A 17453-nucleotide genomic window follows, 5' to 3' on the forward strand; every position below is an offset into this window, starting at 1 on the left:
GAAATGGTACAAATCTTCAAATTAGTTTTGTGAAGTCTCAATCTGATTTAAATCCGTTCTTAAAAATCAAGTGATTTTTATGACTTTAAATAATCATTCCATCTTGCTGCATATGTGCATAGAATAATCCATTTACCTACCTCAAAAATAGTCACTTCTGAAGTGGAACACAATCGCTGTTTTATAGAACATTGCAATATTACTTAATTTAGGTATCACAACTAAATAAAACACAACCTTCAGTGTAGTAGTTTTAAACGTTTATTGTATTCACTTTAAAATGCAAATCTTGCTTTCTAGTACACTTTCTTCAGGAATATGAACGCCTTTTTTTTTCCCCCCTTTTGTTTGTCATCTATGCATCATGGTGAGTGTCCTTTATTAATGTATAAAATAGGTTTTTTAAAAAAGTACTTTCCATTACAATGGGCTCAGATCAGATACATTTGGCATAGTTTGTCACAGAAGTTTCACAGACCTGTGTTGCTGGAGGTTGAATATTTCAGGGGAGGGATCCCTTTGAATCTGGCTAATCAGCCTCATTGATGAGCCCCTAATATCTTAAGAGAGTTGGTTCTCTAGTTAACTGGACAACTTCTGAGTAGAAAAGAGCTTTTATAGTTACGGTGTAGGGTTTTTGTTTTTTTTGCGGGGGTGGGGGGTGTCTCCTTTGCATGAAAGGTCCATTCCAGAGGTCTGCCAGTCAGAATTGTTGGGTTATTTGTCACCTTCCCTAGTACTGATACAGTAGGTGTTGGTTATTCGACAAACTTGTTTAAACACAACCCATGATACTACTAAAATCCAATACGTGCCTTAAAGTACTGGTATAGTAGATCAGCAGTTCCGAAGCTTTGAAACCTAGCATATCATGTGTAAAAACTCAAAAGTACTCATCATAGCACCTTTTGTAACTATAATCAGTACAATTCTAACAGATTCTGATAAACCAACCTGAGAACTAGAGAACCATGATACTAGCTGTAGTATTTAGATGTCGGCAAGCTATTTCTATGATGACATTAAACTGATAAAGGAGATGGCTGAATGTAAATGAGGTTAAAATAAGTACAATATTACAACATGAATTAGAAACTGACAAATGGAGATATGTTTTAACTGTTTAAACCATCAAGTTGTGGATGACATCTGAGGAACACTGCAGGGTTCAGTGTTTAATGTTTTCACTTATTGTAGACCCCAATAATCTAAAGGGAGATGTAGACTAGTAAATAAGAATTGCCATACCAAATCATACCAGTGGTCCTTCTATTCCAGTATCCTGTGTGTTAGTGTCAGATGCTTCAAGAGAATTGGTAAGAAATCTTGAAGTAGACAATTATGGAATAATCTCTTCCCAGGGGAAGCTTCTTCCAATCCACTAATGGGCAAGGATAGTCTTAAACTCTCATACTTCATGGTTTATATCCCACTAAAACAATATTGTTTTACCGCTGTCTAATGTAGCACTAGATACTCATTATCCATAGAAATATCTGACTTAAAAAAAAATCCTATTTGGCTCTTTGCTTCAAAGATTCCTAGTGGCAGGGTGTTCCACAGGTTAACTGTGCTTTTTTTTTCCCCCACAAGGTTTTTCCTTGTCAGTTTCAGATTTGCTGCTATTCTGTTTCACTGAACATACTTTCCTTCTTTTATTATATGAAGGACAATAAAAGCATCTTTTTACCTTTTCTGTACCTCTTGTTTTATATACTGCTATCCTTTCTTTTATGCTTCATCTTTAGACTAGGAATTTCTAGTCTGAAATTCATCTCCCAACTTTCTGCCTGTTCACCTATCTTTGTCAGGTCCATCTGAAGTTCTTAATTATTTTCTAGTTCCAACTAACCTAAACTTTGTATAGCTGTTCACTTAGTTTCCTCTTTGTCGTACTTCTCCCCACCCCATCTGTCTATTTTGTCGAACTTTGTTTCCTGTCTGTCATGTATAGTTTGAGCTCTTTGGGACAGGCATGATTGTCTTTGTTTCATGTTTGTACCCATGCCTGGCACAATGGTACTCTGATCCTTTTTTGGGGCTGATAGGTGCTATCATAATGCAACAAATTATCTGTGAAACTTATTACCTCACTGGTCACCACCTTTTTCTGTTCATTAGTACATATATTTAAACAGGTAGTCCTAGCATTAAACCTTGTGGCCCCCTGCTACTAATCTTTTTGCCATGTTCAAAACTGTCCATTTATTCCTATTCTCCGTTTTGTCTCCTTAGCCAGTTTCTAATACCTGGCAGTAAGGTTAAAAAGCAACCATGTGACTCTGTAATTTCTTTACCAGTCTCTTGTGAGGATCTTTTACAGAAGTTCTTGAAAGGCCAAACAGTTTCAGCTGGTTCTCCTTTAGACACTATTTAGTTGATGCGTTCAAAGGATTCTGATAGCTTAGAAAGGCATTATTTTTATAGAAGGTAAGCTGATTGGTCTATCATATGTTCATCTGGTTGGTCTCTAATTCTGATTTTAATTATCACTTCAATCAGTTTGCCAAGTACTGAAAGATTTACTAGTCAGTAGTTCTCAATATCTGCCATAGCATCTATTTTTTTTTTTTAAAGCTATTTTTCAGTTCTCTCAGGGTAACAAATTGCTCCTAAAGATTGCAATTTGTTACAGCACCTTCATTAGCAATTCGTCGTTCGTTCAGAACTCTTGGATGTATAACATCTGGGCCTATTGACTTCTCTCTTAGTTTCTGTGTATTGTAACACCTTCTCTGTGAATGTTTGTCTCTTATATTACCTCATCTTTGTTACCTGACAAAAGTAGGTCTGAGGTATCTGTCTTGTCAACATAGTCTGTAGTGAAGAGTCATGCAAAGAAATAACTGCTTTTCTACAGCGTCCTTATGAGCTTCAGTTGCTTCCTATGGGCGTGGCATCTCACAAACTGCAGTCCTCTGATCTATATACTTCAGCTATTGCACTACAAGTTCCTTTTAGCCCTCCTAATTGCAGTTTTACATTTCATCTGCTATAGCTTCTGCTCATTTCTATTGTCTTCCAGGTTTGGATTTCCACTTTCTGAAGGATATCTGTTTAGCTCAAATAATCCCTTGATCCGTGCCATTTAGCCAACCATAGTTACGGCTTATTTTTTTTCTTGCCTTCCTAGTTCCTTTTCTCTTTAAAGGTATGTGTGTATTCTGAGAGGTATGCTTTAGTAGCCTCCATGATAAGTCTAAGGACTCTAATTTTACTTTCCAGTTTAGAATCTTTCTTGACTAGATAGTGCACTTTCTGAAATTCAATACTCATTATTGGTATGATGTTTGAGAGTATCTAACTTATTTATATTGTGGTTGCTATTAGGGGGCTCAACTGTGGTTGCTACTTGAATAAAATCCATACTTAAGACTGAGATGGACCTCTTAGTGTGCGCTAGAACTAGCTGGTCCGAAAAGCAATTGTTTAAGGCATAGAGAAGCAACTTGATGGGTCTTTGTGCAGATGCTTAAAATAGCCCATTATTACTGTTGCTGCCTCTCTTAATCAGGAAACCAGTATAGAACCCTACTGGTGTATTTTTATGACTTGGAATTTTTACCCATTCAAATTCTGCTGTATGTTCCCTATCACTTAAATTGTCTCTCTAAGTTCTAAAGAATCTCTTGGATATAGTATGCTCTCCTGCACCTCTACCATTTAATTTGTTCTTCTGTAATTTATAGCCAGGTATTGCAGTATCCCATTGGCTTCTTCACGCCCACCCCTTTTCTCCAGCAAGTCTAAGGCAATCCCTCCAAGGCAGGGTTGAGACATGCTAGTGAGGCAAGGAGGCTTGCACTGTGTCATCTGACCCTGTTCTATGCTTAAAGACTCCATTTTCTAGGACTCTTCACCAGTATTGAAATTGGGGAGATGAATCCGAACCCGCAGCCATCGATAAAAATAGTAATGAATATGCTGTTTGCTTATTATCTCATACAGAAAAGAGGGTCCTTTTGAGGGAACTTTTATGTGCATGTATTTAAATTTTAAAATTGTTTCAGATTTTGCCAGAAATGATATACAGTAGATGTGAATTTCTTTTTTAGGCAATAATGAATCAAACTGACAAAAATCAAGAGGAAGTTCCTTCATACCTTAATGACGAACCACCAGAAGGTAGATACAAAGTTTGTTATCTTTTTATTTGATGGTAAGAAAATGAGCTGAAGAGCAGTGCATTTCTGAAAAGAATGACTGTGAGAATAATTTATCCCTGCATGCAAGGATTAAGCTAAGTACTCTAATTTGTTTTAATTACATTCTTTTATTGCTGCTAGCCCTGAAGAACTAACACATTTAAGATTGAGTGAGTTGACTTCTATTCTGTCTGCACAACAACAGAATTGTTTACTAAGTAAAATTTATTGCCCAGTGCAAACCCATTGAAGGCAGTGAGGTTGCACAAGTATTAAAAGGCATAGTTTTAAGACTGAGTTTGCATTATTGTAACTAAGAGCACAATTTGCCAGTTGAACCTTTATTACTAGTGTTAATGTGTGAGATGGAAAGAGCTCAGTTTGACTTTCAGATCCTGGGCTGTATTTGAAGGGCTCGCAGCTTAAAGAAAAAGCTCTTGTTAAAATACGTCTGATTCAGGAATCATTGAGACAAACATTAAAGCTGATGACCAGTTTTGGAATCTGATGATATAAAAGCATCTTATTCAATATCTGTTGACTTTAACCAAAATCAAATCTGTTCACTTATTCTGATGAGCTTTTTCTTCTGTTAGTGCTGCAGAGGAGAAATATGGCTGTAGGCGAGTGAGCTGGATTTTTTTCTCGGTTGCACATCAGCAGAATTATTAACTGAGTTCTGTTTGTAGAATTGTCTGGCATGTAATCTCCTAAAACCAAACACTTTTTGAGCAGCCAGGTTGTCTCTGTTGTGCTGGGTTGTTTTCCTCACAATCCGAGCATACTTGCTCTGGAGATCACTGAGTGGCAAACACTGAACCCAGAATCTCATGTTCTTTAGTCACGCTTCAAAATATAATAGTACTTGAAAGCTATATTTGTGTGCAGGCTTTTTCTAGGTTGTAGAAAAAGCTGAGGCTGTAAGAAAACTGAGTGGCATTGCGGCCTGGTGCAGGAGGTTTCAATGCCACTTACATTTGGCTCATCCACCCCTTTATCATGATGCAGATGGGGAAGATAGGGCTGGCTCTGCTTGCTGGCTTGGTTTTGTGCTGAATGCCACTGCTGGCACTTGGCCCTGCTGGCACTAGCCTCGCATTTTGCCTACATGCAGTTCTGCCGCTGCTAGATGGTGCAAGCTGGGCCCACCAAGCAGCAGTGGTCCTTTGTGACCTTAAGGACTTTGCCTTTTATGGCTGCCCAGTCTCGCCAAGGGATGAGCTTGGGGAGGTCCCAACAAGTGAGGCCAGGTAGGAGCTGGGGCTTTTGCCTGCACAGGGCTGGGATAGGGGAGCTCCAGTGGTGCCAGTCCCCACCCCACAGGACCTCCAAGGCTCTCTGGGGTACAGGTGTTTGTCGTCCGTCCGTCCCCCACACCTAACCTGGGGATTGGAGGAATGGGGGGCAGGGTATCCAGCCCCTTTTAGAGGGTAAAGACCTGTAACTACCTAGATGTTGAGTTGGCAGCAGGAACAATAGTTCAGGTCCTGCACACACCTCAAACTGCAACTTTAACAAACTGGCCACAACTTTTGGACCAAAAAATCACAACTTTCTTACAGCATTAGTTACGCATTTAAAATGAAATAAGTTTTTGTTTGCTATTTAGTAGTGCCTTCTAACTATACAAAGAAGGGGGGTCCAGTGGGTTAATATTGTCCTATTGGTAACAGTAGTGAGGGGTAATCGGTACAAAATGCAGGGTTGGCAGGGGAAGAAAAGCAAATTGATTCCCTAGCACAGTGGTTCTCAACCTCTTCCATGCTGCAAACCCATGTTACAGCAGCAAAGTCTTGAGACTTCCTTCCTAGCTATAAGGAAAAGGAAGGTGGGTAGGATGTTCTGAGACCTGTTTACAATCCCCACTGTCAAGCCTATGCACTAGCACAGAGGTGAGCAAACTACGGCCTGCAGGACCCTCTTCCCCGGCCCCTGAGCTCCTGGCCTGGGAGGCTTGCCCCTGGCCCCTCCCCTGCTGTCCCCCCTCCCCCTCAGCCTCAGCACGCAATGCTCTGGGCAGCGCAGTTGCAGAGCTGCAGTCTGACCCGGTGCTCTGGGCGGGGTGGCTGTAGCGCCATCAGCCGCCGGTACTCCAGGCAGTGCGGTAAGGGGGCCGGGGTGTTGGATAGAGGGCAGGGGAGTTGGGGGTGGTGGTCAGGGGGTAGGGGTGTGGATAGGGGTTGGGTTGGTGAGAGGGCGGGGAATGGGGGCAGGGGTCCCGGGCGGGCAGTCAGGAAGGGGGGGGGTTGGATGGGGCAGGGGGCAAGTCAGGAATGAGAAGGGGGATTGGATGGGGTGGCAGAGGGCAGTCATGGGTGGGAGGTCCAAGGGTGGTCAGGGGACAGGGAGCAGGGGTAGGAGTCCCGGGGGGGCCGTCATGGGACGGGGGGTTGGATGGGGCAGGAGTCCTGGGGGAGCCAGCGGGGGCTGGATAGGAGGTGGGGGCTGGACCACGCCTGGCTGTTTGGGGAGACACAGCCTCCCCTAACCGGCCCTCCATACGCTTTTGGAAACCCGATGTGGCCCTCAAGCCAAAAAGTTTGCCCGCCCCTGCTGTAGCATGTTGTACCCAAATTTTAGTTTTTAAAGAGGTACAGTAGAACCTCCGTTACAAACACCTCGGGAATGGAGGTGTTACAAAACATTATGGTGGTTCTTTCAAAAGTTTACAACTGAACATTAATTTAATATAGCTTTGAAACTTTACTATGCAGAAGAAAAATGCTGCTTTTAGCCATCTTAATTTAAATGAAACAAGCACAGAAACAGTTTCCTTACCTTGTCAAATCTTTTTTAAATTTTCCCTGTATTTTTTTTTAGTAGTTTGTTTAATACAGGACTGTACTTGAATTTTTTGGTCCTCTTCTTCCTCAAGTTGACCAGTCAGTTTGTAACTCCTGAGGTTCTACTGTACTGTTGTTTTTAAGTCCATAGAGAATGGGTTGTATTTAAATGTCCTGCTCAAATTGTGTACATGGGATAGCTCAAGTTAACTTTCGGTCTTTGTGGAAGAAAAATAAAACAGCTGTGCTTTTCTCAGCTTCCTACATTCATTATCTTGAGCAAGTCAGACAGATTCCCAATTTAACAATGGTATTTTGATCTTTCTCCAAAAATTCTTGAATTACTTAAGGTAAACTCATCTCTTCATCCCTTTTTGTCATAAACTAATGTCTCAATCTGGCAACACTATTTTGTGGACATCAACTGAGTAGAGAGATGGGAGGGGGAGAGAGAGAGGAAGAAATTAAAGCACTGCCAAAACTGGATAAGAGTGAAGGGGAAAGAGTAGAAGATGAACTGACAGAACAGAGAGAGAAGGGGATACTGCTCATTTGTTAACAAAAAGATGGCTGAGGAGGAGGATTGCAGAGAGGAATGCTATTCTCTCCCCCCGTTTTCCCCCCCTTTGCCCCCCCCCCCCCCCGAAACGGAGTATGGAGGGTAAAGATGTTCAGACTGAACGTAAGGAAGAGAATAAACACTTGCGGGGGGTTTCCCCTGTGTAACCTTGTATTTGGGTTGACAGAATTGGTCAGAGGGGAGAAAATGTATGAAATGGTAAATAAAAATCTTGCAGGTATTTTAGGGATTTTTTTAAAAAAAGTCTAACTTGAAAAAATGCCAATTTGAACTAGCTATAAATACCCCAATTAGTTGAGTAAAAATATTTATTACAAATTGTTTCCCAATCAAATTAATTCAGTCTTAATCATGAAGGCATGATATTACTTACTCTCTCTGTTATGAAAGTGAAATCCATTGGATTCAGTGGACTGTCATTTTACGATGTCAGAGTTTCATTTTTGTATCTTAAATCTTAGTGGGCTATGTTCTGGTGTTATTCTGTGAGTGTTACCATTGGCTTCAGTAGGACTGTCTGCAAGGAAAGGAATTTCTTAACCTGTGCATGGGTGTCAGAATTGGACCCTAAACTAGTGCTCACATGGCTGATGTTAATTGGAGTGGGGGGAGGAAATGGAATAGAACTTCTAAGCAGGGCAAAAGTTCTGAGGATGACCTTTCGGTTTCCAGTGCAGACTTCATAGTTTATGTACTTACTTATGCAGCTTCTGTAATTAAATGTTTAAGTTGTCCTGAAGAACTTTTCTGGCCTTACATGTCATATGGGGCCTTCATATCTGATGCAATTCTAAAAATTCATCATTTTAAAGAGATGGCCAAACATGGATGCCTGCCAGTTTCAGTCTTGGCATGAAGATCAGTTCTCTAAGAATTTCTTGGCAGGCTTCTCTTTTGAGGAAAGGCTTAGTTCTAAGGTCACTTGACCAAGCGTCTTTTGTAAAGGTCTTTTGTAAGGTCTTTTGTAAAGTGATGGCATAAAGGGCTTCCAAATTCTACAAACGTGACACCTGGCTAGTCTCAGGAGGTTCAACAACAAAAAACGGTTACTCACCTTCTCGCAACTGTTGTTCTTCGAGAAGTGGTGTTCATGTCCATTCCAATCAGGTGCGTGCACGTGCGCAATAGCCAGAAGATTTTTCCCCTAGCAGCATCCGTGGGGTCAGCCTGGGTGCCCCCTGGAGTTGCGCCTTCCTGGTGCCCAATAAAGGGCCCTGCCGACCAGCCACTCCCTCAGTTCCTTCTTGCCGGCTACTCCGACGGAGGGGTAGGAGGTTGGGTATTGGAATGGACCTGAACAACACATCTTGAAGTACAACAGTTATGAGAAGGTGAGTAACTGTTTTTTCTTCAAGTGCTTGTTCATGTCAATTCCAGTCAGGTGGCTCTCAAGCCCAAGTTCAGGAGGCGGGGTCAGAGTTATCCACTGACTGGAGCACTGCTCTACCAAAGGCTGCATCTTCTCTGGCATACTGAGTAATCGCATAGTGCGTGGTGAAAGTGTGAATGGAAGGCCACGTTGCCGTTCTGCAGTTTTCCTGAGTGGGAACCTGAGCCAGGAACGTTGTTGTTGAAGCCTGCACCCTGCTGGAATGCGCAGTGATTGGAGGTGCAGGAACTCCCGCCAGGTTGTAGCACTTACAAATGCTGGATGTGCTCCATGATGAAATGCATTGTGACGACACAGGCAGACCTTTCATTCTGCCCGCCACCCCCATGAATAACTGGACCGATTTTCTGAACGGCTTCATTCTCTCAATGTAGAAGGCTAGTGCCCTATGGACATCCAGTGACTGAAGTCTCTGTTCCCTGCCACTAGAATGCGGCTTAGGGTAGAATACCAGGCGAAAGATGTCGTAGTTGATGTGAAACTGTGATACAACCTTTGGTAGGAAAGCAGGATGAGGTCTGAGCTGAACCTTGTCCTTATAGAACACAGTGTAGGGTCTCTGATGTGAGGGCCTGAAGTTCAGACGCTTCTCCTGGCGGAGGTTATCACTACCAGGAATGCAACCTTGTAAAAGGGGTAGAGCAGGGAGCACAACGCCAAGGGTTCAAAGGGCGGTCCCATGAGTCTAGAAAGGACCAGGTTGAGGTCCCAAGCTGGGACAGGCTGCTGGACATGAGGATATAGCCTGTCGAGTCCTTTTTGGAAACCGGTTGACCATCGGGTTAGTAAAGACAGAGCGGCCCTCCACGCCTAGGTGGAAGGCCGAGATGGTGGCCAAGTGAACCCTTACTGATGATATTGAAAGCCCTTGCTGCTTCAGATGGAGGAGGTAGTCCAGAATAAGCGGCACCGAGGCCAGTGTTGGGAACGAATGGTGCTGTGCTGACCAGATTGAAAATCTCTTCCACTTGGCAAGGTAGGTAGCTCTCGTACAGGGTTTCCTGCTGCCAAGGAGGACTTGTCTAACCTGATCTGAACAGGGACGCTCCACCGGGTTCAGCCATGGAGCTTCCATGCCATGAGGTGCAGAACCTGAGACTCAGATGTTGGAGAGGACCATGATATTGTGTCAGAAGGTCTGGGGATAGCAGCAGGGCAACTGGAGCTTCTGCGGACATATCTAGGAGAGATGTGTATCAGCTCCAGCCTGGCCCCGCCAGCACTATCAATATGACCTGAGCTCATTCCCTCCAGATCTTGAGGAGTACCTTGTGAACAAGCGGTATGGGCAGAAAGGCATATAGGAGACAATCTCCCCATGGGAGGAGGAATGTGTCTGCTCTGGAGCCCAGGCTGTGATTTTGGAAGGAGCAGAACTGCTGGCACTCCCTGTTGCATTGCATGGTGAATAGGTCTATTTGGGGAAATCCCCACCTCTGGAAGATTGAATTCGTGACATCCGAGTGAAGGGACCACTCGTGGCTGTGAAAGGACCTGCTGAGGTGGTCCGCCAGCTTATTCTGTACCCCAGGGAGGTCCGACGCTGTAGGTGTGTTGAATGTTCTACATACGTCCCACAACATGAGGGCTTCCTGGCCCGGGGAGAGGAGCCTGCACCCCCCTGTTTGTTGATATAGAACATTGCCCTTGTGTTGTCCATCATAACTGATACACATTGTCCCGTTAAGTATGCCCGGAAGGTCTGGCACGCCAGGCGCACCACTCTCAGCTCTCTGATGTTGATGTGGAGAGCCAGATCCGCCTGAGACCAGAGACCCTGAGTCCTGCGGTCTCCTAGATGTGCTCCCAAGTCTGATGTGTCCATCATTAGCAAAAGAGACGACTGAACTGGAGAAGGGGACTCCTGAGCATGCCTCCTGAGGGTCGAGCCACCACAGGAGGGAGTCGAGGACCAGGTGAGGCAGGGTCACGATCCTGTCCCAGCTGTCCTGGGCTGGTCAGTACACCGATGATAACCATGACTGGAGCAGTTGGAGCCTGAGTCTGGCATGCTGCACCATGTAGGTATAGGAAGCTGTGTGTCCCAGAAGCTTCAGGCAGTTTCTTGCTGTGGTTGTGGGAAACTGTCTGAGACCTAGAATGATACTGGCCAGGGTTTGGAACCTCGCTTCCAGCTGGTATTCCCTGGCTTGGATTGAGTCCAGTACTGCCCCAATAAACTCTATTCTCTGACCGGGGGACAAAGTTGATTTTCTTTTGTTTTAGAAGGAGATTGTCGAAGGTGGCCCTGATAAATTTGACTTGAGCTTCCACTTGGTGAAGACTTGAGGTGCTGCTGACAGGCCGAACAGAAGAATGGTAAATTGGTAGTGGGTATTGTTCACCACAAACCTGAGGTACTTCCTGTGGGGCTGAGTGATCGCAATATGAAAGTAAACATTCTTCAAGTCGAGGGCAGCATACCAGTCTACTAGTTCCAAGGGGTGATGGAGGTCAACGAGACCATGAGGAATTTGAGTTCCTTCCTGAATTTGTTGAGTTCTCGCAGGTCCAGGATGTGCCTGAGGCTGCCTTTGGCTTTTGGTATTAGGAAATAACGGGAATAAAAGCCCTCGCCCCTGTGCTACTGAGGAACCTCCTCCACTGCCCCTAAAGATAGGAGCGACTGCACCTCCTGGATAAGGAGCTGCTCGTGAGAAGGGTCCCTGAAGAGGGACAGGGAAGTGGGGGTGGAAGGGCGGGAGGGCACAGAATTGGATGGGGTATCCCCTCTACCATGCGGAGCACCCAGCAGTCAGAGGTGATACGGGATCATGCCCAGTAGAAAGGGGGTAGCGGGACGAGAAGGTAAGGCGGGGTGGATCCAGTCTTTGTGGTACACCATCCCAGACTATGCCTCCAAAAGGCCGGTTTGGGCCCTGAAGACCGGCTTGGGGTGTCCCAAGCCCTGGCCAGAGGGTTGATGTGGCCTTCTCCTGTTGGTCCTGTTTCTCCTCCTGGATCCGTCCTGGCAGTTCTGGTGAATGAACTTCTGAGGAGGCTGTGGACGGAAGTGTCTCTGCTGCGTTGACGGTGTATAGAGGCCCAGGGACCTGAAGGTGGCTCTGGAGTCCTTTAGGCTGTTTAGCCTCTTGTCCGTTTTCTCAGAAAAAAGTCTCCCCCTCAAAAGGCAGGTCTTGTAAAGTCTGGTCTCCCCTATGGAGTCCAGCAGAAACCTGGAGCCATGAGCCCCTTCTCATGGCTATGCCTGTGGCCATAACCTTGGTGGCAGCATCTGCGCCATCAAGTGCTGCCTGCAGGGACGCCCTGGATATCCGTCTCCACTCCTCGACCAAAGCTGAAAATTCGGCTTTCGGAGTCTGAGGGGAGCAACTCCGTGAATTTAGTCATGTCCGTAATTGTCTTTATAAATGTAAGGCGATACCAGGAAGGGCCAGAGGGGGCCAGGATGTCAGCCATAGGATCTGCATCATCTACCACTTCCTTCGCCTTATTGCCCAGACCCTGGGGGACCTGGCACAGCAACTGCTTTAACATCCTGGAGTCTTCCAGAGCTGGGGCTATGGAAGGGCCTCATCTGGTGAAGAGGAGGAGCCAGAGGAGGAGGTTGCTCTCTACCATCCCCACCCGAGGGATCTTGTGACCCCGAGGGGACTGTGGTCGGTTGGCCCGGTCCCAGTGCCGTGAAGGGTTGTGGGTATTGGTGCCGATGTCGGATCCCGGGCCAGTGCAGACACCTGGCGTAGCATCTGCACCGGGGTCTTCGTGACGATGCTGGTGCCGAAGGTGCAGCCAGCACTGTCGCAATGAGCCGCTGACACCTCCAGTGTCGAGGGCGGCGCTACAGTTGGTGTCGATGATGGTGTCACGGCCGACAGCGTTGATGCCGTCATGGCGGAACAAACATTGCGGACGCCACTGATGCAGCTCCTGAGCGGGATCCTTGGCTCTGACCCCGGCCTCGATGGAAAGCCCACGGAGTCCAAAAGAGCCAGGCTCTGCCATTGTGAGGGCCACTGCATCAGGCAGGACCTTCTATGGTGCCTTGAGCTGGACCGTCTGCTCCTACTATAGTCAGAGCGGTACGACTCCGACTCTGATGTTTCAAAATAGGAGATCCAGGGCAGCGCTGCACCTCTCGTAGAGCGTTGGGTGCCTGGGGACCGACTGCGCTCCCTGGATGGAGGCGCTGGCATCGGCGGGTGATGGGGATCAGCATGACGACATCACCGGCTTTTCCTTTGACTGAACGGAGTGCTGGGATGGAGCCTGTGGTGCCGGGGCATCCTCCTGCCTTGGGGACAAGAATGGCGCCGTGAGTCTCAGCAGGTCTTGCGCCACCTCAAAAGCCTCTGGTGAGGGGGTTCGGTGAGTGTGATGGGCCCGGAGTCGACGTAGCCCCACTGTGAGCTTCAGAACCGTGGCCCGACTGAGGAGCCACAGATGGCTGGTCCCTGGATCTTGCCAAGGGGGATCGGCCTTTTTCCATCCCCTTCTTCTGCGCCAGCAATTGGGACTGGTGCCGAAGGCTGGAGTGCTCCTGAGAGACTGTGCCGAGCCTCCTGGGCAGTGTCCTGTCTGTCTTTGCCCCAGCTCTGGAAGACTCCAGGAAGATGGCACTGGAGTACTCTGTGCCGAAGACGTACTGGGAGTGGGATCCCTGGCACCTGGGTCCGACTGAAGTTGCAGAGCTGCCTCCATGAGGAGGATTTTAAGCCGCTGCTCCCTCTCTTCAAGAGTTCTCCGTCGGAATTCACAACAGATCTTGCAGCAGTCCTTTTGGTGACCCTCGTCCAGAAACCGTAAACGGGAGGTGTGGGGATCACTGTTAGGCATGTGCTTCGCGCGGTCCTGGCAAGTCTTGAAGCCCAGGGATCGTTGCATGCCCCAGTGACAAATGAAGGGGGGAATCCCCCGTAACTGAAACCTATAAGTGAACTAACTACGCTATACTAACCATCTAGAACTAACTGTTGAAAGCAAAATCCGAAAGTACTGCTAAGCTGCTTGCCGAAGCAAGAGAAAGGGGAAGTTCCAGCTACTGTCACTGGCGGTAAGAAGGAACTGAGGGGGTGGCGGGTCAGCAGGGCCCTTTATTGGGCGCCATGAAGGCCCCACTCAGGGGGCACCCAGGCCAACCCCACGGATGCTGCTAGCGGAAAAATCTTCCGGCTACTGCGCACGTACCTGATTGGAATTGACATGAACAAGCACTCAAAGAAGAGAGGCTGGTTATGAGATTTCTGGGTGAAAAGTACTACAGAATTGTGAAGTATTTATTGTGTAGAGCAGTGTTGGTTCTAATATGTCTAGTGCTCTCTGCAAACTGGAAAATATAAATACCCTTTGCAGACTGCAGTCATTTTACACCAGCCCTCACTGGAAGCCTTTGTTCTGTAGGCAGCTGATTGTTCTGCATGATTGGTAGAGCCAACATCTTGAACAGGTGCTATGTGCTTATACATTTTCTGCTTAGAATTAATTTAGGAATGTTCTGTTTATTTTTCTTCATTGTAGTGATCAGAAACGAGGCCAGTGAGAAACAGTAAGCTTCATGGAACAGATCTAGAAAATGCCAGTAGCTGTGAGGAATATTAGTCATGGCTGCATATCTAACATACAGCACAGGAAGAAATGAAATAACGTTGTTTCCACTGTTAAAACTACATGGTTGTACTAACACATGTACTCAAGTGAAATTAGGTGGCAAATCCTTAGTCAAAAGCCTATTGATAAAGTACCTTGAGGAAAGTAGGATACCAACTTCTTTGCTGTTCCTTTTTCAGCAAATACATTTAGTAGCATCTTTCTGGGTTGTTGTGACCGGGACTGTTATGGCCCTTCCTTCTAATGTTAATCTCTATTATGAGTTATGAGTCAATAGCAAATTTCAGTAACTAGCTTCAGTGTGGCAAACGCCCTTTTCCTACTCACTCTAAACACATTAATGTTGTTGAGAAGGAGAGTTAGTCAAACTACCTTTTTGACCTCTTGTTACAAGATCTAGAACTCCTCCTGTCATAAGAATCGTTTGTTACTGTAGGATACCAACAGACTGCAATCGAAATGTAAATGATTTTATTTTATTCTCCCTCCCTCCCTCCCTGTCCCCTGTCCCGAACTTGACAAACTATTCTTTCAATCTAGGAAACTTCAAGTATCTTGTATATTGAAAAAAGATTTAGTATTAAATATGCCACATAATATCCTTGTATTAAGCAATTCTGAACCTTGAATATCTCCCGGACGGATTGACCAGGGTCTGAGATGTTGAGTCTTAATCAAAATGTGCTCTCTTTGCCGTGTGACTCATGGTGGGTTTTTTTTTTTTATTTTAAGTTTAATTTCTCCCTCTTTACTTCTTGTAAACGTCTTACAACTGTAAGTGAATCTCCCACCCTGCTAGAAAGGTTAATGCAAGCTGGCAGCATTTTAATGCCCAAATAGAGGCTACCATGCCCCTCTGCTCTTTTTTTTTACCGCAGTTGTTTCCAATACTGAGATAGCACCTCTTGTCTGAAGTGTTCTAGGGACATTTATAATGGATATAGAAACTTACATCTCTAAGGCTATGTCTCCACTGTACTGATGCAGCTGCACCACCTTAAGAGCTCTCCCATCAACATAATAAAACTCCCCCCAACGAGCAGCGGTAGCGGTGCTCCCACTGATGTAGTGCTGTGTACACTACTGCTTATGCCAGGATGTTTTTTCACACCCTTGAGCAACATAAGTTTTTTGCTGACATAAATGTAGTGTAGACGTGACCTAACTCACTGGTTTGACTCTTGCCCGGGTCAGTACTGACTAAAAGCATTATCATTGACTATTCTGTGCCATATGTGAAATGAGTTGTAGATCTCCGTTCATTTCCTAGTGCATAAATGTCCACATCACAAAACTCATCATTTCTACTGGCAGTGAGGCCTTGAAAACTGAACTATATTCTAACTGTTCCAAGTCAGGGCTGAGTCCTGGAGCAGTCTGTGAGTGACTGCCTGGGGAGATGCTCACTGTTCTCCCTGCCCTACTCCTCATTCACTTGTTTTCCTGCATGTGCTCTCTATTTCCTTGATTGATTGTTCCCAGTCATTTCTGCCCTACTTACTGTTTAGCTCCTCTTTGCATCTCTCTTTTTTCTTGGTTCCACTCACCACCATTCACTTGCTAACTTCTCTGTGTGTTGCTTATTTCCCACACAGTTAAATTTCTTTCTTCCGCTACCTTATCATAAGAGTTATGTAGCTCCTGAACTACTTCATTACTGTGGCCCTTTGTTGGTGCCCTGCTGTCTCTGAAACATGTGTCAGAGAAAGAAGAGCAATAGACTTGGTGAGGACTGAGTACTGTGGGAGGTAAATATTGGCACTGTAGAATGCTGCTTTGGAACATTCTTAGTTTTACTGTGGTATTAATGGAGTAAATTCCAGATGCTGAAAATACCATGCAAACAAATGCTCTCGGTGCCTTTCTGTATGGTGAGACTAGGCTATTTGTCAGGTGTATGTGTGGAAGCTTTTCTAACCCAGCATCTAATAGTGTTGAAAATTGCAAACTGCTCAAAAAGTCCTCTGTTTATAGACGATAACATGCTTCTATAGTTAAGGTTGGGTTAGCATTTCCACTGTAAGTTTACTCTGTGTCTTTCTCTCTTCATCTCAAAGCTTACATTTAGAAACTTGGAATACTTAAATGTGGGGGGATAATGAGGATGGATTTCCAATTTTAAGCTTACAGAAGCGCAATCTAGTTTAGGATGTTTTCCTATAACTCTAAAGTTTCCTCTTAGTTTGAGAATATTTAGTCGTACCATAAGTACAGAATATGGGCTTATTATGCAACATTTAGAACATGTAAGGAGCTTTATAAAACACATGGTTCTTTGTTTGTACGGTGCCTTGTACTAGTGGTGCTGGGGGTGCTGCCACACCCCCTGGTTTGAAGTAATAATAACAAGCACCAAATACATGGTTTCCATCCTCAGCACCCCCACTATAAAGATTGTTCCAGCACCCCTGACTAGTACAATGGGGTCCTGGTCCATAACTGGGACTTCTAGGCGCTTCGATAATACTAACAAAAAATAATGCTCCCCAAAGCTTATAATTAAACTTTAAGCATAATGCCAGGAAGAAAAAACGAGGGAGGCATAGGGTGACGCATAGCAAGATCTTTTGGTTTGAGTTTTTCCTGTGTATTTTAACTGGTGGGTTTTCTGTTGGAAGTCTTTAGTTGCAGTTCTTAGTGCCTTTTGGGGTATGGGGTACTTCAGGGCACCTGTGCACTTTCCTAAAATGTCTTTAGGGATGTTGAATTCCCCCAAATGTAGAATAAGGGCCCAGTGTAGGCAAACTGGATGTGTGTGCATGGTGATAGGGAGGAGGTGGGTGGAGCAAAGAACCGGCCTGAACTTCTATTCTTCTCATCCTCCTCCCTCCCTTCCTTCCTTCCACCACCCAAACAAAACAAAATTAGGGAGGAAAAAGAAACAAAACAGCTTACTCCCTTCTCCCCCCCCCCCCATCTCCCCCAGCTGGGATATCCTCCCCGCAACCACTTCCCAACATAACCTTAGTTCAGCTTCCCTTAGGCCC

The 17453-nt window shown here is 45.4% G+C and overlaps 1 protein-coding gene across 3 annotated transcripts in view; it reads left to right on the plus strand.

Moving 5' to 3' along the window:
* The window catches only part of TMEM263 (transmembrane protein 263), a 33416-nt gene that overhangs the window by 12796 nt on the left and 3167 nt on the right, over positions 1–17453 (plus strand). For all 3 annotated transcript variants that reach the window (XM_077829009.1, XM_077829029.1, XM_077829019.1), the window contains one exon: positions 4056–4125. In XM_077829009.1, the coding sequence (XP_077685135.1) occupies positions 4062–4125 (64 nt within the window). In that variant the 5' untranslated portion in view covers positions 4056–4061. The remainder of the gene's footprint in view (positions 1–4055; positions 4126–17453) is intronic.

This window comes from Eretmochelys imbricata, chromosome 1, assembly GCF_965152235.1.
Source record: "Eretmochelys imbricata isolate rEreImb1 chromosome 1, rEreImb1.hap1, whole genome shotgun sequence".
Taxonomy (NCBI): Eukaryota; Metazoa; Chordata; order Testudines; family Cheloniidae; genus Eretmochelys; species Eretmochelys imbricata.